We start from the raw sequence: 21,897 nt of genomic DNA, 5'->3' as shown, positions 1-21,897 counted from the left end.
GGGCGATAATACACAAAGGGGAGCTGTCACACAACAAACATCTTCATTCCTATTAAAGTGTTAAAAAGGAATCACAGCTTAAGATGCTGTGCAGGCACAGCAGTGCGGCTGGGATAAAAGCTACTTTCTTTCCCCTCCTCCGTCTCGTTCTCTCCTCCCTTTCTCACTGTGCCCTCCACACCCCCAGGCTGTTCGCTCTTTCAGTTCCCTCTCACATCTCAGCTCCTGTATTTTCCATCCATTCAGCATTGTTTCTGCTTTCACCTGGATTGGAAGGGGTGAAAGATGCCACCCACCGGAGCAGTGGAATGACAAGGAGGAAAATTTTGGTAATCCAGGGAGTGGAGAAAAACCCAATTCTCAGAGCCGGGCAAGGAAAGGGTCTACAATCTTTTCATTGTCTTTTTTAAACATCACCTATTTTACTTGTGAGGTTTTTCTATAAACAAGAAACCTGCGGGAAAAAGAAGAGGAATAAGGGTCTGACACGACACGATGGTTCCAACATCCTTAGACGCTTCTCTGCAAGACTTCAATCTCGACCTTTCATATTTTTCACTTTCCTGTCTGGATTTTAACCCCTATAAGAGATGCAGCAATTCTGGCTCTGGATTTCTGGCTGCTATGATATGTCTCACATATAGATCAGCTTAATCCATTGGAAATGATCTGCAGTTTTTGAGTCCTAATAAATCATATATGTACCCAACAGAAATCGATGAAGATGCCCAATGAGCTAAGCCAGAAAATTTAACCCTATAGCTTCCTATTACTTTTTTTTTTGCCTCCTTACTTCTAAATAAATGAAATGAGTACATCTGTTTTCTTGCCTCCTCCTATCTGGACCTTGGGACTCGGTGAGCAGGCAGATTTTCATCCCCAGGATTTACATTGGAAATATGCTAGGGCTACTTTTATATCATTTGCTGCTTGTTCGTGTATCTTTGTGAGTCACTGATCGTCTATGTGAGGAATATACACAATTTTCTGCAAGCAAGAAAGGATTCGGACTCCTTCTCTGATGGGTTAACACATCTGTGAAGCCAGGATTAAGACATTGGGATATACTGGTGCCTCGAGAATAAGCCGTTCGGTGTGGATGTGCTCAGGGCTCACGACTGGGGTCATATTAAGGCCCAAATTGTTTGGGAAATAATGGGGCTGTGCCATAGGATTGGTCCTACACATAAGGTCCCATCTCTCCTTTGGGATCTGTCAGAGGGACAGAGAGAAAGAGGACTGCAGTGAAGAAAACAGGACGGTGACTTAAGACGAGGAAAAAAAAAGGTTTCCAATTAAAAAAAAGAAAAGAAAAACTCTGCCTCGTATTCTGCCTTTCTGCCCCTGGAAATGCCCTGCCCTCATCATAGATGCCAAGCACACAAGGCCAGAAGGGCAAAAGAACAGTCACAACGGAGGTAGACCAGTGAGGAAAGGAGGAACACACAGGTATTAGAAAAGGACGTGTGCATTATACTGAAATATTGGCTGTATATGTATGAATGTATGGTATATCTATGTGAAGGCAAAGCGTCCATGCCTTGTAGCATCCCTCAGCACTGCCTGCTTACATGTGCAGATTATGTGTGCTTGCCTATCAGTAATAACCAATGAAGAATGTATCCAGCACCGATAAGGGATGTGTGTGTGTGCAGAGCTCCAGCTATTACAATATATGCTAGACCAAAGGCTGACGCTACACTGTTGACATAGAAACTGATAAGAAATGGAAGAAATATTAGTAATAACAGGGATCGGATAAAATGACAGCGATAGGAAAATGCAGAGAAAAGCCTGCTGTAGACCTCCTACACAGGAGGACATGCCCAGGGATGAGGCAGGAGGGGTCTATGAACTTTGTCCAACACAGAGAGGTGCTGCAAAGCTTAAATATTGCCAGAGATCGACCAATACACAGTGCAGGTACCCAAATCACTCAAGGAGCACAAACACTTGGAGACTCCTTGTAAGTACACGGAGATAGAAGTGAAGGCGTAAAACGCCCCGACATACTGTATGTGACTGGAGCACTAAATCATTGCACAGGCCCAGGAAATAGGGACGCCTCACACAGCAGTGAGATATACAGACGCTACGCTCACCTATATATAGTCTGCACATCAGTATGCTCTGTGGCACTTAGGTGAGGACTGCAGCAATACAATCCAAGAGCAGAAAAGAGAAAATCAATACACAAAAACAACACAACTGTTGTCTGGGGTCAATGCCAGGGAGATTGTGCGACGCTCTGCAGGATTCTAGGAAATAATATCGCTAATACGTAAATGTGTGCATATAGGTGTGTGTGGGTACATGTATAGGCACTAATAAAGGGTGACGATAGATTAGCGGCCATGTAGTTGTAATGTCGAGTTTTTGCTACAAATGGATCACATGGCCCTTTAGTGCCTCTGACTGAGGAGAAGTAAGGACACGATTTTACCTCAGAACCAAGTCTTATATTAAAAGCAACATCCAGTAGTGTTGGAACTTGTCAGTAGGAGGTGCTGCGTCTCATCGGAGGAAGATAATGGAGGGAGGGGTGGGCGATGACAATTGACTCAAATTAATATTTCATTATTCCAGCACTGGGAAGTTATTTCAGATGTCTATCCTTGTGGGATTCGCCACCCACTTCTGCCACGTCAAGGTTCTTAGCCAAAACACCCTTTCACTGCTGAATAGTCAGTCTATGCAGGCTTGGGTTTAGAAAGAGAAAACATTTATATTCTACTTTTCAACAAAGGTTCGGCATAATTGGTGTCCGTCTTCTACCAATTGGAATAGCATAGTCCTTTTATTTTCCAGAAGAGATGCTTAGCAACTATTTGCTAAGCAACAAGGATACTGATAAAGCCTACTCCGCAGGTATATAGGAAGGACCTGGAGACTGGGACCAATGGAGGAAGGATTTATCACTCTACAATGGTAACAAGGTCGATTCTGACTGTACCTATGAAACATCCCATTGTGTTAGGGTTTGGGGATTTCTTCCTGAAGGTATCTCCACTGACAAGTGAGGCGATCTTTAGTCAGCGGGTTACGTAATTCCTTCATTACAAAGTATCAGACATAGTAAAATCAAATCTCAAGGTGGTTCATCCAAAGGGAGATGTCTCTTTCCTATGGAGACGTAGTGGCTACAAAGAGTTCCCTTGCACTACAACCCTCGTGGCCATCTTTCCAGTGGCCTATCTTTACTAAACCAATGGTTACATTGATATATAAGTAAACACAAATATATAATTTAGATATCTACTGCTATTATGAAAGATATTCTAACGTAGAACCCAATATATTATTTGATATCCATAATACTAGAAGTAGAATACGTCATCCTCCAATATTTGTGGTAGCCACTTCATGAACAAACTTCTTAACCAAGAAGGACATAAAGTACACAAAGTGAGAGACATTCATTAGACCCCGTTTCCCGAGTACAACGGGATCATATTGACTGGTGAGGGATACACCTCTGATGCATGTAGTCAGAAAGAGCATAGCAGCAGCCTAGGGTGTATATGTGCTTCACCAACGTGAGATGTTGAAGGTTAGAGACAGATCCAGGGACAGATTGATATTAACCCCGACACTAAGCTCCCGGCAAAGATCTCACTCCCGCCTGGGAGTTTGTACAGATACTCAGATAAAGGGGTCACACAGCTAACTGTCAACTGGAGACAAGAATAGCAGAGGAAAAAAAAAAGCAGGAGAAGAGAGAGTGGAAGAAGAGAAGGAATAAATTAGAACTCTGGGAAGAAAAGCCAAGCAATGAAGAAGAGAAGCAATAGGAAGCAGAGCAGCATGTAGACAGCAACTTTATACATAGTGGAATAGATGTAAAAATATGCATGGCTTAGATTAGACTTTTAAATTAGCAGAATCCACAGCTTAAAGATTTTCATATCTTAACAAAGTAGCAATGTGCCGAAATGATTTTTGATATTTAGAACTTTGGAAAGAATGAGAATGAAACATAAGTGGCAAAATGAAAGAGAATTTCCACACAAAAAAAAAAGTCCTTGAGCCGTCCTTGAATGGCAAGTTGTACAGAATTGTAGTCAGTCCTTTAGGTATACAAGCTCCATGCATCAGTTCTCTACCGGTAACAGGAGATGACCCCAATTACAGCTCCTGCAGGTTCATCAGCCGCACTTGCCAGACTCCTGAACGGTAGAAATACCTAGTTATGAAATGTACACCTGCTTATAGATGACTGCATGGACAAGCGCTATGAAGTTAAAAAACAAACATAGAAACATAAAAAAAAAAAAAAAAAAACCCTTGACAGAATGGATGGCTCACAGGGTGTATTGCTTAAAGGGGTTTTGCCATCTCAGGGTTTCTTTTGCTCTCCTGTTTCCTCTTCCTTCCATTTCCTGGTTTTATATGAGAAATAGGTGGATGGGCTAAGCCTATGTGATGTAGAGATCACGTTCAGACTATACTGCATACTGTGAACTCTGGACATACATACAGAGAGGACTATGCAGAGCTGAAATACTGCTCCAATAGCCACAAAGTGAAGAGCAGAGAAGGAATAAGGAATGATCACCAGCCTGACCACTGCCGCTAGATAGCAGAGGTGGTCTGAAACCTAAGCTGTAAACATGGCGGAGGCATAATAAGCAACATCTGAAACTGAGCAAGGGAGATAAAGAAATACATTGGATAAAACAGCCCAGTTATCTACAACTTTAAATATAATCCTGAAGAAGGGAATGTCCCTAAATGTACCTGGCTATGAGACACTACTGGCTCTTATTAAAGGACACCCAGTAGTGTATGGAGTCTTAATAGCAATGCTACATGGGAAAAGTATATTATTAGTGCCACCTATTGGAGGTAGCCAAGTCTATGCCCGATCGCTTGAAATTTACATTAAAATGCTCTTCAGAGCATATATACATCTCAAATTAAAAATGTCTCTGTGGTCCCCATTTACAGGTATCAAAGCGGTCTTGCGATATCCAATCACGGTATGGGTTTATTTTTTTCCAGTTGCTATGGGAAACAAGGCTGAGTAATTTCCTTAATTATTTAGCGCCCCCCCAAAAATAAAACTCTACAGCAGAAGTGTCTCCTTGTAAGTAAGGGTTTCAGCAATCTTGTGGCAGTATGAATCAAGTTTAAGGTCAAGCATTCCTAACCACATTCTTAACCAAACCAGTTCATGCCTGCAGGGCAGAGCCTAACAACAGAAATCAGCTTGAAGAAGGAACGAAAGAAAAGACCTGCCTGAAAATAGCTATTGATCTTGCAATAGAAAGATGCAGGATGGAAATTCAATACTATCCAAGTGGGCTCATGCTGAGGAGAGCCATTATTCCTGTATATTCACATAGCGACAGCAATAGTAGCAGGCACCGAGGAGAAGGTGGTTAAACATTCATAATTCCTTTACGTAATGTGCATTGAGAAGTATGGGGACTAAGTGCTATATAATGGATTGTATTGACACTCCCCTTTAATGGTAGCCCCAAGAGAGTATTTTATGGAAAATGGCTTATTTTATGATGAAGTGGAAATTATGCTAAAGTGCTATACATTATCCTTAATATCATCTTCAACATAACTAAGGAAAAACAGTAAATTAGGCCTTATATAATTGTAAACTCAGAAACAATCCTCAAAGCCATCCCTACAATAAAAGCCTTGTCTATGGCTACAATCCCTGTTTAACAAATGGCTATGGCATACTGATATTGGTTCCCAGTGGTTCCCTCTCCTCTGCCTCGGCATGCATTTCCCAGATATTACCAATGAAACCATTACTACGTTGGTAATGGCCCCTGAAGGGCCTAGGTCACAGATTGTGATTACATTGAAGGAATGATGGCCATATGAGGTCACACATACCCGATGACTAGCTTAGCGGCTTGTTGTTTTATAATGATTCCATCCTTGTAGGAAATAATCTCAAAACATGCTGACCGCCTGATGGATCTATGCTAGGAGCATTATGGAGGGATAAGGCAGAAGATGGGATAAGGGATCAAACACAATAGGCACGTCTATACTTACAGGGATCAGGACACCCTTTATTGGCTCCTTTTTAGTTTGGCCCATAAGGGTAGAGTTGGAACAGAGATTCATCCCCCCCCCCCCATGTCTCATCATTGGTTTGGTCTACATTAGAGCAACAATGTGACCAAGTAATGAAATGGGGTGTATCCCAGACTACCTGAGACTACTACTGCGGATAAGCTTTAGTCATAGATCACATGCTGTGATAAACTAGACCTAGGCCTAAAAAGCACTAAAGTAGCAAGATCTATGAAAAATAAAGAGGCAGGTAGATACTGACTTGCATATCATTTTTAAGCTCATGACGGGAGGGTCGCTTCAAGCTATTTTTTTTTCTTTTGCGAGAATGGATTAACTACGTAGGAGAAAAGTGTTATTCCTCTTCCCATTATTATGACCTATTCTCAATTTTGATGATAAAAGATATACTGGACAATGGATCGTTCAAATTTAGGCCTTAGGCTATGTATTCCTTTTTTCCCTCAAACCCTAATTTTTTATTACCATATTTTCTGTTGCAGGCGTTAACACTTCATCTACCATGGAAAAGTTGGTCTGGGGTGTTCTACTGGTAGGAAGCCTTGTGACCATGGTCCATTCTTGTCCCTTTCATTGTACCTGCCAAAACCTTTCAGAATCTCTTAGCACACTTTGCGCTAACAAGGGGCTACTCTATGTGCCACCCAACATCGACCGCAGGACTGTGGAACTACGGTTGGCGGATAACTTCATTAGAGTCGTGGAGCAAGAAGACTTCCTTAACATGACAGGGTTGGTGGACCTCACGTTATCGAGAAACACAATTGATAACATTCATCCTTATGCCTTTGGTGATCTTGAGAGCTTAAGGTCTTTACATTTAGATGGAAACCGTCTTACTGCCATTCATGAGGACGCTTTAAGAGGAATGCTTAACCTCCAACATCTTATCATCAACAATAACCAGCTTGTGACAATCCCAGTGGCAACTTTTGATGACTTCCTGTTAACTTTGGAGGACCTGGATTTGTCTTATAATAATTTGATCAGTGTGCCATGGGAGGCTATCCAGAACATGGTTAGTTTACATACACTCAACCTTGACCACAACCTTATAGACTTTGTAATGGAAGGCACCTTCTCAGAACTATACAAGCTCTCCAGACTGGACATGACATCTAACAGGCTGCATACACTACCTCCAGACCCACTTTTTGTTCGTTCCCAAACTGGAGTGGTTAGTCCTACCCCTTACACGTCAACAATTGTGCTAAATTTTGGAGGTAATCCATTTCATTGCAACTGTGAACTCTTATGGTTGCGACGATTAGTAAGAGAGGATGACATGGAAACGTGTGCATCTCCTCCACAGCTAGCTGGACGCTATTTCTGGTCAATACCAGAAGAAGAGTTCACATGTGAGCCTCCTCTTATTACACGTCACACGCATCAGCTTTGGGTGTTAGAGGGCCAAAAGGCAACATTAAAGTGCCGAGCAATCGGTGACCCAGAGCCCGTAATTCATTGGGTATCACCAGACGACAAAATAATGGCAAATTCATCGAGGACAGCTTCCTATCGAAATGGAACCTTAGATATACTGGTTACAACTATCAGGGACGATGGAGCATATACCTGTATAGCAATCAATGCTGCTGGAGAATCAACAGCCCAAGTAGACCTAAAAATGATCCCTTTGCCTCATCGCAATAATGGAACAGTCAGCGTATTGCGGCAGGATCCTGGGTCTTCTGACATCACCACATCATCAAAGACATCTGTCAATGCTACAGAAGAAAGGAAGGTACCGGACAATGCTGTTGTGGTGACCGATGTCACCTCATCTTCTGCACTGATAAGATGGTACATCAACAGGTCAGCCTATGTAGTATGGATGTACCAGGTTCAATACAACTGCACAGCAGATGAGACTCTAGTTTACAGGTAAGAAACTCAAACCTCTCCTATTATATATTCATGTTTGCTACTGCCAATTATAATTTGACATTACTCTCATTAATCTCTGAGCTACACCCCACCCCAGCACAAATATCAACAAAATAGTAACATTAAAAGGGATTGTCCAGGTATAGATAAACATAGTCAATTCCTTACAAAACAGTGCCACACCTGTTCACAGGTTGTCTGTGGTATTACAGGCTCAGCCCCATTCACTTTACTAAAGGGGAGCTGCAATACTAGAAACAAACCATGGGCAGGGGTGACATTATAAGTTTGTGTATACAGCTTTTATGAACATCAACATAATAATATGTCTCTATAGTAACAGACTACAAACAAATACTGTAGTCAGTATCTGCAGCAGGAGGTATAGGAACAGTAGATGCAATATGTCTGAAGGAGTCAGACTGTACATAGGATTTGTTTGTAGTCTGTAGGATTTTAGTGGAGACTATCGCAACGTCTTCATTGGAAACCTTTCCTGCCAAGGCCTTTTGTAATCGAAATCCTGAGCCATTGATAAAATCTCAATTCACCTTTCACAACATATAGAGGTCTTAACTGAATTGATGTGGCCAGAATGTTCTTTTCTTCATTATGTTAATTATTGCTCAGTATGTTAAATCGATTGGTATAGTTGTATTACGGCCCATCTCTACAGGCTACCAGGCAGGACGCATAGGTCTGCTACTTATTTTTGGTTGTCTGCCAAAATATATTATAGTCGTGGCTGTGGATACGGTGCTGAAAAAAGTATTTGCTTTGTTCAAAATGTTCTCTAGGATTCAGTTAATTAATGAACAAAATGCTCCTAATATACATAAAAATCACTTCCATATCAATATTAAAAATTTATTAAAGGTTGAAAGCAGTCTACAACCAAGGTAAGGCCTGGTTCATATCTGCGTTCGGTATTCTGTTTGCGGAGTCTGCATGGGGACCCCTTAACAGAATATCAAACGCAATGACGGAAGCGGTGAGCTTATGAAAGCACACGGACCCCATAGTAGTTATAGTTAATGGGGTCCGTGTGTTTTCCGCACGGAACATGTGGAGAGAAAAGAACTTCATGAACTACTTTCGTCTCTGCATGACTCGTGCAGACACTGGAGCACACGGACCTCATTATAGTCTATAATGCTTTGTCAATGCGTTCGGTATTCTGTTTAGCGGGACCCCATGTCGACTCTTCCCGAGCGGATGACTGAACTAGGTGTGAACCAGGCCTTAGATAAAATAATCCTTTAATATTCCCACCATGGGGAAATTCAGTTAGTGAACATATACCTTTTTTGTGTCAAAGTGAAATTCCATATGCAAAAATGAGCAATTCAGTGCACTCAGGGTCGAGCCACACCGACTGGAGCACCATCTTATTTTGTGGTTACCACATATTGTGGTCCATGGGACAGGTCAGCTTTTAGTGGTTATCACAAAAGAAACTTGGTCCTCTAGCAGGTGTGCCCCCGCTCTGAGTAAACCAAAGTCCTCTACATATGGAATCAATATCTCAACAGCACTTTTCACAAGAAAGTTATGACTATGACACTACAACAGCATATTAGGAGTTTCAACGCAGTTTTAGCAGTGGTAGACTCCCTTTAATAACAATTCTTACTTTACGTACTATTTCAACCAAGTGTTTCCTACTAGAGATGAGCGAGTAGTATTCGATGGAATAACTCCCTGCCATAGGTTTCCGTGTAAGTGGACGAACATCAAGGGGGTTAAGCACATCGAATATTTGTTATGTTTAATATGTTCGGCCGCTTACACGGAAACCTATGGTGGGGAGGTATTCGATCATACAAATACTAATCGCTCATCTCTATTTCCTACAATTCAATATTGGCCTTTAACATGGTATATACAGGAATACGGTTTCTCTTTGTGGAGATGGCGCCAGTTGGCTCCCATTGCAAGTCTTCCTGGAAATACTGTAACCGCTCAGCCATTCACTGTACTCTATGGGGACCATAGTCAACCACCAATTGGCTGAGTATTAGTTTCTGCTGTGTTATTGCCCTGTATTCACATTATGTTATACCCATTATACTTTCATTCTGAAGCTTACAGCATCATGAATCCGTATGATGCTATAAGATCAGTTACCAGGGGCCACTACGGAGTCAAGCACAGACTGCATTTCTCTGTCTGAATATGGGCTAGGCAATGCCTTCTGGGAAAAATGTATGTAAATGACACATCTCATAGGAAGAAAGCAGTCTTTCTAAGTAGCACTAGAGAAGCAGGCGCCTTCCTTCTAGATGAGAAACAATTTGCACACATGGCATATAGAAACATAATAGTCTTACCACGAGACTGAAATAATCATTAGAAACTTTATAGAAGAACATTATGCCATAATCAAAGCAAATAGCAGACGATAGGAGAAAAAAGTGTTGAGACAGTTCAGTGTACAAAGAGTTATGAAGCCCCAGTAAGGCCCTAGTACTCCCCTGAACCACATTGAGGATCATTATCTCTAAACAGAGATTTAGCGCTAAATCTTCTCAGACTGCCAAGATCTAGAAAGTTACAGAATATCTCAGAATAACATCTAAAGGATTTCAAGAAAAACAACTCAATAAGCCTTCAAGCTGTTTGAGGCAATGTTCTGGGGACACATGAATTAAATTAGTTTTCAGTCTGAGAAATATTATTTAGAACAGTCTTAGAATGCTATACATATTTTCAAATCAAACTCGCCTCATCGATACTTTGTAGCCATTTCAAAGCTGCGCCGGGCCCCCGACCGGGCCCTACTGCCTAACCCCTTCTGACACACAGGAAATAACACTCAGCCAATCACTGGTGGGGCAGGTCACCATCGAGTACAGTGATTGTCAGGGGTGATCCTGCCCTTTTCGCCGCCCGAGGCGGGCGACAGAAAGCCCCCCCCCCCCCGGAGGAGGGGACGGAGCAGGCGGAGCGGCGTTCGCAGGCAGGGAGAGGACCTACTCTCTGCCTGAGCGTGAGGGGAGGTCGCTGGAGCAGTGCTGCTCCAGCGGCCTCCCCAATCCTCAGTGCTAAGCCAGTCCAGGACAGCTTGTCCTGGACTGACTTAGGTAAGCAAAAATGCCGCCCTCCCTGGGGCCTTGGCATAGCGCCACCTGAAGAGGTCGTTTCAGGTCGCCTCATGGGAGGTGCGGCACTGGTGATTGGATGAACAGGGACTTCCCATGTATGGAGAGAGACTGAGATGGAGACAAGCATGTGATTCAGGGGGGGAGCCAAAAATGGGAAAGAGGAAGACTGGCAAGGTTATGATTTTTTTTTATTTTTTTTAATTCATTGCATTCTGGGCCTTTTTAAAATATCTTTCTCGGTCAGACCACCGTTTTACAAAGAGTAACTTGGCTAACAAAGTTCCTGTTATGTCTGGTATAAGGTACATATACAACTCTCCAGTAAGCACATGGTACCTAGAGGCCTACATTGAAATATGGTGGTTGTAGTCAGAGGGTGCAGCAGTTACTACAGGGCCCCATAACATATATCCTAAATGGCAGAAGGCAGGTACACGTGCCCCATTATAAATTTTACATTGGGGCCCAGGAACTCCAAATTACGCCTCTGGTAGTAGTGACACTGTCACAGCACTTCAGTGATGTCAGAATTGTTCCTTCACTAATGGCCATCAACACTCTCAAAAGTGAATGATAATTGGGCGATTTAGAAAGACAATGATCTATAGCCCAAAATTAAACCATGGCTTATGAGAAATACAGTACAATGAAAGCATTGGCCTACAGACGAGCCCAAGAGAGAGGACAATGACCATTGAAAATGACAAACCGTTGTAACATGCTTTTCTCACAGTAGGGGAGTTAGTGGCTGCCATACAAACACTCATCCCCAACACCCACAAGGCTCATTTGTTTGTATACTATATACGGTAATAGTTGGTGCTTTAATAAACGTTAACCTAAAGGTTCTCAACAATGACCTGAAAATCCAAATTATAAGATCCCTCTGACTGCAAGTATTTTTTTAATTTTTAATTTTTTTTTTTTTTAGATAAAAATATCTAAAATATATTTTATATTGCAAAAATCTAATTGGTGGTAGATCTGATAATGGGCTGTTTGGTTATCTCTAATTCTCTATAAAGAAGGTGAACAAAAATGGAGCACCACCCTTTAGCTGGCTGGGAATGGGCTCGTTCACCTGGGGCAAGAGGGGGCAGACTTTGGCACTGAATCCACGTCAGAATCCGCCCCCTCACAATAGAGATCTATGCAGACCGTGAGCAACCATTTCTTCAGGTGGATTCCACGGCTGATTCAGCTGCAGCGTCCGTCTCGTGGCAGCACCCTCTGGACTAGGCCCATTCATTTGGGCCTACTCTGGAGCAGGAAACCACAACAGTCACGGCAGGCGCATTTTGGTCCTATTCTGATGCCGATTCCCACGTCAAAATCAGGACCAAAATACGCCATCTCGTGCCTTGTGTGAACGGGGCCTTATCCTTCACTTACCACCAATCCGTAAACATTTAGGAGACTGATGAAGGTGATTAAGCAATATATAAGGCTTTCTCCATCAGTCCTATAGTCTTTTAATGTACCGTAGTGCAAAATACATACAAGACCACAATTCTATTCAAATGCCTCTGGTGCGGAGGACTCTGGCCTCTGTTCTAGTGATTGTGGGGACCCCAGGGATCATACTTTTATTATGTAGATATATGAAAAGAGGATAAATATCCATCATGGGATAACACCTTTAATGCACAGTCAAGCAATATGGCAAATATTTTTAGAGTGGAAAAATCCATTAAGAATTCAGAAACCATTTGAGAAATGTGCAGCTGTGGAGTATACAGAGGAAGGAATGTTTTTTCTAACACTGTAAGCATGCCCTCTAAATGATATTGAATGATTTTACCCTGTGCTTTTTACAATACACCAGTCCAGCAGCTACAAAACTGCAAGGTTATTACACACAAGAGCATGAAAGCAAACATCTAGTGTACTAAAGTGAAAGCTTTTCGCGAATACGGTGATAATATAATGTGCAATTCACATGGAATAATAGTCCCTCAAACATTCCATTAGGAAAAGCACCTACAGCGCTTCTATAGGTATACAGCAAAAGGTCATTGTGAGCCAACTGGCCACGGACACAAAGGCATGTTCTCCATTCCTAAAATGGCTCCTGCTTTTTCATAACCAAGATTGTTAAGAGTGAAGTATAAATAAGGAGATAAAAGATACCCAGTACTGGTAAGACTGGGGGATTACAAACTATATACAAATTGCAATTTATTAAGCACTTTACCTTGATTACGATTAATGGCGATTATTTAGGTCACGCCCCTTTAACTGTATGAGTATGTGTTGGGCAAATCTCACGAGGTTCGCCAAGTAGTGTCATTCGGTCTGAACGTGGCCAAACCAGATCTGTCATTATACTCTGGGGTCTCTTCAGATCCTAGCGTATGATAAGTGGAGGCCCAGGGCAGGTGATCAAACATTAAAAAAAGGTTTATTAACCTCTACTGGGCTCCTGTGTGACTCCCTGCTTTCTTTGGGTGTTCTAACTGATGTCAGAGACCACAGAGGCCTGTAATTGGGCGTCAGCGGTTACATGACATTGTGACACTTGTTTCTATATGACCCGCTGAGGTCCAATCAAAGATCTCAGCAGTCCCTGGTGTCAGTAAGGGCTCGTTCACACGGAGTAAACGCGCCACGCAATGTAATGTAATCGCGCACTGTAAAAAAACGCGGCGTACACGCGCCACATTTCGTGGCGCGTTTACTCCGTGTGAACAAGCCCTTAGAAGAGCTAAAGACAGCAAGGAATCGCACCAGAGCTCAGGAGAGGTGAGTAACATTGTTTGTTAGGTTTCCTCACCTCCCTCGGACCTTTGCTTATTATACTCTGGGGTCTGATGAGACCCCGGATTATAATCACAGCAGATCTGATTTAGCCACGTTTTCTCCAAATGAAACTGCATACTGTAATAACCGATGTGAACAAAATCACGTCATTATCATGTTTGATGCTCGGTTTTATTGTATGATTAATCGTCCAGCCTTATACGTACCCACCTATACCTTTGGTTAAGAAACCACAAAATAAATTCTGTAGGACATTGCAATATGCTAGCAAAACCTTTGACAGGCTGCAATTCACACCATAATCATTGGGTTACTGCACCCAGATGCATACGGGATAGTAGGGCTGGACAATAAATTGCAAAATAACTAAAATGGAAAGTCAATTCATTCGATCAATTTCAATTATTATAGTTGAGCCCTGAGCCGGTCTCACACTGCCACTAGCTAAAGGATATGTCTAACTGTAGTCTATCCCATCAGGATTGCCGATAAGTAGAGATGAGCGAGTAGTACTCGATCGAGTAGGTATTCGATCGAATACTACGGTATTTGAAATACTCGTACTTGATCGAGTACCACTCACTATTCGAATGTGAAAGTTTGATGCAGAACCAGCATTGATTGGCTGAATGCTATACAGTCGGCCAATCAACGCTGGTTCTTCTCCCACCTTTAGAAGTCTTCTCCGTGCAGCTTCCCCGCGGCGTCTTCCGGCTCTTCAATCACTCTGTCAGGCATCGGGCCTGGGCAGAGCCGACTGCGCATGTCCGCTTGTAGTGCGGGCATGTGCAATCGGCTCTGCCCAGACCCGATGCCTGGCAGAGTGAATTCAGAGCCGGAAGATGCCGCAGGGACGATGCAAGGAAAAGACTTCTCGGAGGATCCAGCCCGACCCTCACTCGTGGACTTGGTAAGTATAATTTGATTGAATGTTGCCTACCCCTGAAACGAGCATTTCCCCCCATAGACTATAATAGGGTTCGATATTCGATTCGAGTAGTCGAATATTGAGGGGCTACTCGAAACGAATATCGAATCTCGAACATTTTACTGTTCGCTCATCTTTACCGATAAGTAAATAACCGAGCCCAAAATACGGGGAGCGGCATGTAAAAAGAGGAGTGCCCTAAATAAGTGTTCATCCATGGTCAGAGTAAAAGGTTCAATTCGTTGTGATTCTGATTTAGGTTATAATCACCCATTCCTACTGGATAACCACATGGCGATATACTGAGCCATGTGCAAAAGTGAGGAAGGATCCAGATGTATAGGGAAAGGAATTGGCGAGCTGTTGCTATAGAAGGCAAGGAAGATGAGGCACAAACCAAATGCGAATGTTTTAGCAGGGCAATCTCCCTGCCAAATTACCTGTTTGGAGCACATACATTACTGTAATTGTGCTCAAGAGTCACCGCAGCATAACCGATGCTCAAAACTATGATCAAGAGTAAAAGCGCAATGACAGATCCATATCATGTACAATCATGACAGCATCCAGAGTGCTTTATGGCAGGTGGTCTCCGATCTGGAGATTAGGGGGTGTATAGCTCTAATTACAGGGATAATGGTTAGCCATTATAGGCTTTCTCCCTACACACACGGAACCCTTAACTCTATACATGAATCATGAACACTAAACGGTTAATGCATACATTTCTAGTTCTATCCATTACTCACTGAGTAAATGACACACAGCTCTCCATTGTTACATTTCATATGACAATTCCTTCCTCCAATATCCAGCCGGATCAGTCACAATTTTTGGACAGCTGAACCTGATAAATGCAGTTCATGTCAGGGCATCTATTGCAGAGAGTCTGCAGATCTAGTGTCAGCACTACAGTCTCAAGAGGATAATGGAGCCATATTCTAGTGCCTGTGGGAGAGATATAATAGAATTCTGCCAGTAACAGTCATTTCCCTAAAGATTACCAAATGATGAGACCCAACAGACTTCTGTGTGCTGCGATAAAATGTAGTGATTATGCCTCGTATAGACCGCGAGGAAAGCGATACACAGCCCAACAATACGGGGAACTAATATCTGTCATTTGCAAAGAGCAATAATGACACAAATAAATCTCTCAAGACTTGTTTTACAGTATGATCAATGGTCTCGAGTCATGTTGATGGAAGGAAAGTGGTGCAATAATGTAACAGTGAATAAGCACCGTATACTCGGAAACATTTTCTGGTGATAATAGGACGATTCATGCACAAAAAAATCATCTCAGTTCTATACTGAAAAAAAGAGGATTTTTGCTTACACTATATATATATATATATATATATATATATATATATATATATATATATATATATACATATACATATACAGTGTATGTTTAAGGGCCCAACTATGGTATATGTTGGTAGGGCTAAAGTTCTAAGGAGTGTAAGGGGATTTTCTATGTAGAAGCACCCCTCAAAATCGTATACTGAGCAATGTAAATTATTAGGTTCATAATACGGAATATATGTTCTATAAATGGCTTAATGGAAAGTTATTGATCATATTTATACTCGTTTTGTGTGGGTGTCATAGAAGCCTTCTATATACTGTATATCAAATATGATATGAACTCGTACGGTCACCATGGCTGGGCTACAAGATGATCAGACTTTATTCTAGAGATTTAATGCGTTCAAGTCTTGGAACACTTCTGCCCATAGGCTGGTATAGCAGCTCAGACACTTTGGGACAGATTTATTCTGACTTGTATGCCAGTTTTCTGTCTTATAATGATGTGTGAAATCTTTAGCAGCTAGATGAGCGCATGAGATTTCTACAATATGGAAAAGGAAGGAGGTCGGAGGAGGGAGACCTGCAACCATCCACCATAATAGTAAGACTTATGACATGACAACTGGGAACGTGTCCAATGTCTGACTGATGGGTGCTCACGCCACTATCCTACATATCTCTCAATCACTATAATGGGGAATGGGTTCTCTGCTGAGTCCATGGAGTGGACATATACAAAGTCGCAGGGTTAGCAGAAAAGTGGCTTTACCCCCCTGATCTGACACTTCTAAAATATCTCAGATGGGATTCTTCTTGTAAAACAGATGTCATAACCTGCACATTTAGACGATTATAGTCAGCAAGAATACAAATGTTGTCATTACAATTTATATTTAAGAATTTTTCTTTATTTAACATTCAATTTTTTTTCAAAATTCAATTTTTTTTTCTCTCCCCTTTTAGGATTCTGCCTTCCACAACCAAGCACTTTACCTTAAGGCATCTAGTTTCTGGAGTAGATTATGACCTTTGCATTTTGGCCATTTTTGACGATGTTGCAACCTCATTGGCTGCAACAAAATCCTTGGGATGTGTTCAGTTTTCTACAGGAGAGGCGTACCCGGACTGTCGTTCACTGCATGCTCATTTTCTGGGAGGCACGTTGACCATCATCATTGGAGGAGTCATTGTGGTGACGCTGTTGGTCTTTACAGTGGTCATGATGGTAAAATACAAGGTATGCAGTACTAACCACTCAGACATTCCAAAAGTAACCAATGTTTACTCCCAAACTAATGGAAATCAGTTAGCGCCTAATGGCATGCTTCTACAAAGCAGGCAAAACAATGAGTCTGCCAAAGCCAGCTGTTCCCATGTGACATATAAAGAGGATTCCGGGAGGATTGTCCATGGAGTTAAACCTCAACGTCGAAAGGCCAGGCACAGAGAAGTCTCAGAGAAGGCAGAGGATAAATCTATGAAGGCTTCGGATCTGGAAGGGCCACACTGTGGATCAAGTCCTGAAGAAGGTACAGGTTTTGGAATTCCAAAAACAAAGAGAAGCTGTTCTGTGGACATGGGAGAAATGGCAACCACAACTTGTTATAGCTACGCCAAGCGACTCAGTGTTATATGGACAAAGAGGAGCCAGTCGGTGCATGGCATGCTTTCACACTGTGGGACAGAGTTACCCAAGGGCAAACCAGTATTATTCACTGGCTCAGATGAGCTAGAAGAAAGTGTTGTGTAGTGTTCACGTCACCGTTACTTACAAGAACAATTCCAACAACCACTTCTTCGTGTAAGGGAAGCACAAGGACTCATTTTGGTCAAAAGCAACATAGGACACTTCAATAATGAGCCATGAACAAGCACTTGTCCTTATCAATAAAAAGAACATAAGCACTAAACATACAGTTAGACTGCAAGCTGGATCGTTGTCTGATCTAACCGGGATCTAACCACAGGACTGAAAACGAAAAATTTCTTTGACCTAAAAGGGAATTCGTTCTTTGTATTTGGTTGGAAATTGTGAAGTTCTCTATGGATGTGGTGGCACCTTGTGATTATATCCTTGGATGTATAAGGCAAACAACCATCCAGAGCACAAAGCGTGTTTTTGGAACACACACACAAAAAAGTGAACCCTGCAAACAGTTAATAGATGTCTATATAGGAATGGCAAGGCCCAATGCCATGAAACAGACCAAAAGATGACAAATTCCATGTGTTTCAGATTAGTCCACCATCACAAGAAAAACTGAAACATTGACAGGCATATTAACCATACAGCTCTGGGTGAATATTTGCCAGGTGGGTTCACAAAGCCATGGAGTCTATAATTTACCATAAAAAGCTATAACATTGATTTCTGTTATGTTGTCCAACAAGCGGCTAGGACAGAACCAAACTAATTCTACTTAGTCTACGGGCAATAGATTTCAGTGTGTACACCATGCTTGGCATAATGCATTGTAATGGATCCAAAGTGGAACCTTGTCCTATTTTGCCATTAAATCTTCTGCTTTCTCCTGATTTACAGGCAAGTTTACGTTTTTCATACATGCAAATGTCTTACACGGTGAGTTAAAATGACTGCAGCACTTTAAAGTTCAAGTTCAGATATAAATATACAAATATCTTTACTCATTGGATTTTTTTTATCATTTGCCAATAAAATAAAAATCTAAGGAAAAATCCAATAGTGTCTTGAGCTGAATTACAAACCAAATGGCTGGTAAGTTAGAGAATCTACATTCTTTTATTCTGTGAGCCAATGATGTGCATGCCAATAATAACAGCAGACCATTCCATAGATATAGGCCTATAGCATCAAAGGGGCTACCCAAGATCACTGAAGCACCATCATCCATTACAACTAGTAACCTGAAGCAAGTTTGCCATATGCTTGCATGTTTGACAGTGTCCCGGTGATTTGCTCATGTTTTTCGGCCTATCAGGTTTTTTCCATCTTCCATAGAGGTACCGTCCATTAGTAGCAGAATGCATAGTTTCCTAGTAGAGGTCATGTCATATCTAAGAACCTGTTGTAGCTTAGAGTATGTGCCGTTCTGCTCAGTATTATTCACTCCCCAATGTGTACAGGGCATATATTGTACTGTGCCTACAGACGTAGCAGCCATTAAAGGTATGTTGCGCCAGTATTGTTGTCATACAAAGTGCATAAACCAAAAATAATATTTCATTATCGCGGCACTAGCTTGGGATTTTTGCCGCAGTATTGCAGATTGTACTCCATCTCCATCTCATACTCGGCCATATGTTGATCTTTAGTCCAGGGCAAAGGGTTGTACGAGTGTTAGGCTAAGTTCACACAGAGTTTTTTGGTCAGGGTTTTGAGGCTGTATCCGCCTCAAAACCCTGACCAAAATGATGGCTCCCATTGAAATGAATGGGAGCCGCTCAGGTCTTTTTTTCTGGGAGCCGTTTCTTCCGGCTCCCGGAAAAAAGAAGCGAGATGCTCATTCTTCAGGCCGAGTCACCTCGCGATTCGGCCTTAAGACACACCCTCCTCCAGACTAGGCCCATTCATTGGGCCTACTCCAGAGCAGAGTGCGGGCTGGATGCCGGTGTAGTACATCGGCTATCAGTCACGGCTACCCGGTTTTTGGAGCGGAACCTGAGGCAGCCTCCGCCTCAGGTTCCGATCCAAAAAAAAAACCAGTGTGAACTTACCTTTAAAGAATAAATATAAAAGCATGCCCTTTAAGGCCAAGTGTCATGAATAAAATGATGCGATAATACTGAGTTACAAAACATACAATAAAAAAATTGCACTTTATTATATGTACACTATAGACAGACAGAGAGATAGATAGAGAGAGAGAGAGAGAGAGAGATAGATAGATAGATAGATAGATAGATAGATAGATAGATAGATAGATAGATAGATAGATCTCACAAGTCAATACAAGTGTAAATGGCTGAAACCGTGTCAATGTCAAATTATAGAAAACAGGGTACAAATCTAGTAGTATAAGTGACAGCGTGTATATTTAGCAGATCTTGAAGACTAATACACGTGCCTCAGGATGTTTGCTCAATGTCTGCTTGGGCCTAAAATGTTTGGATACTTGACGGACTACCATTTTCCACTATATCTGCGTGTGCCCGAGATGCAGGTTCAATCTGTACTCATCTTGTCTGGCTTGCTGTAATATTCAGTGTAATCGTACCTTGTCTTTGCAATATTGAGAATGATAGGTTTTTCTGCAGCCACTGCTCCGGTTGCCCGATGTGATTTATTTTAATAGCTTTTGGAGATCCTTAAATGCGCATATGTCCTACAAAGCAGTTAAAAGTGTACCCACTAGCTCATGAGCAAGGTTTACATTATTAAACACAGCTTGTGGCTATAGTGAGAAGACATCAGTGTTGTGTAACTTGTGCCTGATAATATCCAGATAGAAAGTCAGAGAATTAATGATCGGATTAACTTAAAGAAAAACTCCATTGCAAAAGGAGAAACCGCGGAGCAGCTATTGACATTCTCCTCCTATACAATATTCCTTAGACTCACACTTACAGCATGGTTTCTACATTGTACCAACTTATGGTTGTCGCCTTTGTGACAACAGTAAAGGAAAGTCATGTCACCTAAATCTGATAGGGAAAAAAAGTGGAGTCTTACAATTTCCAGGCCTAGAAGGCTGGGGCAACACGGGCAGTAATTGCAGAGGGTTAGCTGGCGTGAACTTGCCGGCGGCTAACCCACTGTGATCCGCAGTAGCGGCATAGTGCAGGGGATTTAATCTCATCCATATGCTGCGACTAGACCCAGCTGCGCAAAAAGTCACTTACTCTGCAGGGTATGAACCAGCAACATGTCAATTATTGCTGTGGATTTCACCCGTAGCTCTCAAACTTTCCAATGCAAACTTTCTGTGGGGGTTCCAAAGAGAAACTTACACTTGAGCCACAGCAAAAAAAAAAAAAAAAAAAAAGGAAAAACACCCAATTTTAGTGTTTTTTGCTGCAACAATTTCCAAAGTAACATTCACTTCCTAACGGAAATTCCGAAACGTTTGTCCCTTTTGGCTCCAGTCCTAATGTAAGAGGAAAAAACGCTCTTTCCTGATAAAAATCGGGAGGAGGCAAGCAGCAATCTGTACCACCGGGGCAGTTTGTATCCTGCCTAGTACTTGGAACTGAAGGATGAACCATTGTATAAGCAAAACCCAAAACTCTGTTCCACAGACAGAGAAAGCTCCTGCCCCTCACCCCATTTTCCAATATATCTAGGTGGTGAGTGGATACAAGAAAAGTTGGTGTGATGGAGAGCTCCCACCCCAAGACACAATTGTTCAAAGGGAGTCTTACTCTCACAGCACAGATCCCCAAATAACAGGCACCAATAGGAGGCCATAGTTTACATAAAAAAGGGGTGAGTTTCTGTTCGTTTGGATGGTCACAAATATATGGTATAAAAAGTTATTGTACTTGTCAAAAAAACCAAATGGATACAAACTGACCCGTATTTTCTAATAGTAGTTTGTATGTAAATGGATTTTTCTCTAAACTGATGTATAAAACGTGATCTGAACGTGATCTGAATGGAGCTTATGGAGAGGTTCACATGGCATTTGAGTCTCCAGTTCTCCTGTAAGGAGGACATTTCTCTCCGTTGTCTTCACTACAAAGCAGGTAAACACTTTTTAAAGGGATTCTACCATTAAAATCGAATTTTTTGTGGCTCACACGTAGGAATAGCCTTAAAAAAGGCTACTCTTCTCCTGCCTTTAGATGTCTTTTCCGCGCCGCCGTTTGATAGAAATCCCGGTTTTCGTCGGTATGCAAAGGGGGTTTTCTCACAGC

The 21,897-nt window shown here is 41.9% G+C and overlaps 2 protein-coding genes across 3 annotated transcripts in view; one reads left to right on the top strand and one right to left on the bottom strand.

Moving 5' to 3' along the window:
- Positions 1–21,897, bottom strand: part of PC (pyruvate carboxylase) — a 628,691-nt gene that overhangs the window by 370,866 nt on the left and 235,928 nt on the right. The gene's annotated exons all lie outside the window — the stretch shown is intronic.
- LRFN4 (leucine rich repeat and fibronectin type III domain containing 4) lies at positions 115–19,024 on the top strand. Its single transcript, XM_075281597.1, has 3 exons — positions 115–1,449; positions 6,549–7,950; positions 17,026–19,024. Exons 2-3 carry the CDS (start codon positions 6,569–6,571, stop codon positions 17,810–17,812), a joined length of 2,169 nt encoding a protein of 722 aa, XP_075137698.1. The 5' UTR covers positions 115–1,449; positions 6,549–6,568; the 3' UTR covers positions 17,813–19,024.

This window comes from Leptodactylus fuscus, chromosome 7 (assembly GCF_031893055.1).
Source record: "Leptodactylus fuscus isolate aLepFus1 chromosome 7, aLepFus1.hap2, whole genome shotgun sequence".
NCBI lineage: Eukaryota > Metazoa > Chordata > Amphibia > Anura > Leptodactylidae > Leptodactylus > Leptodactylus fuscus.
This window is presented reverse-complemented; position numbering and strand designations above follow the sequence as displayed.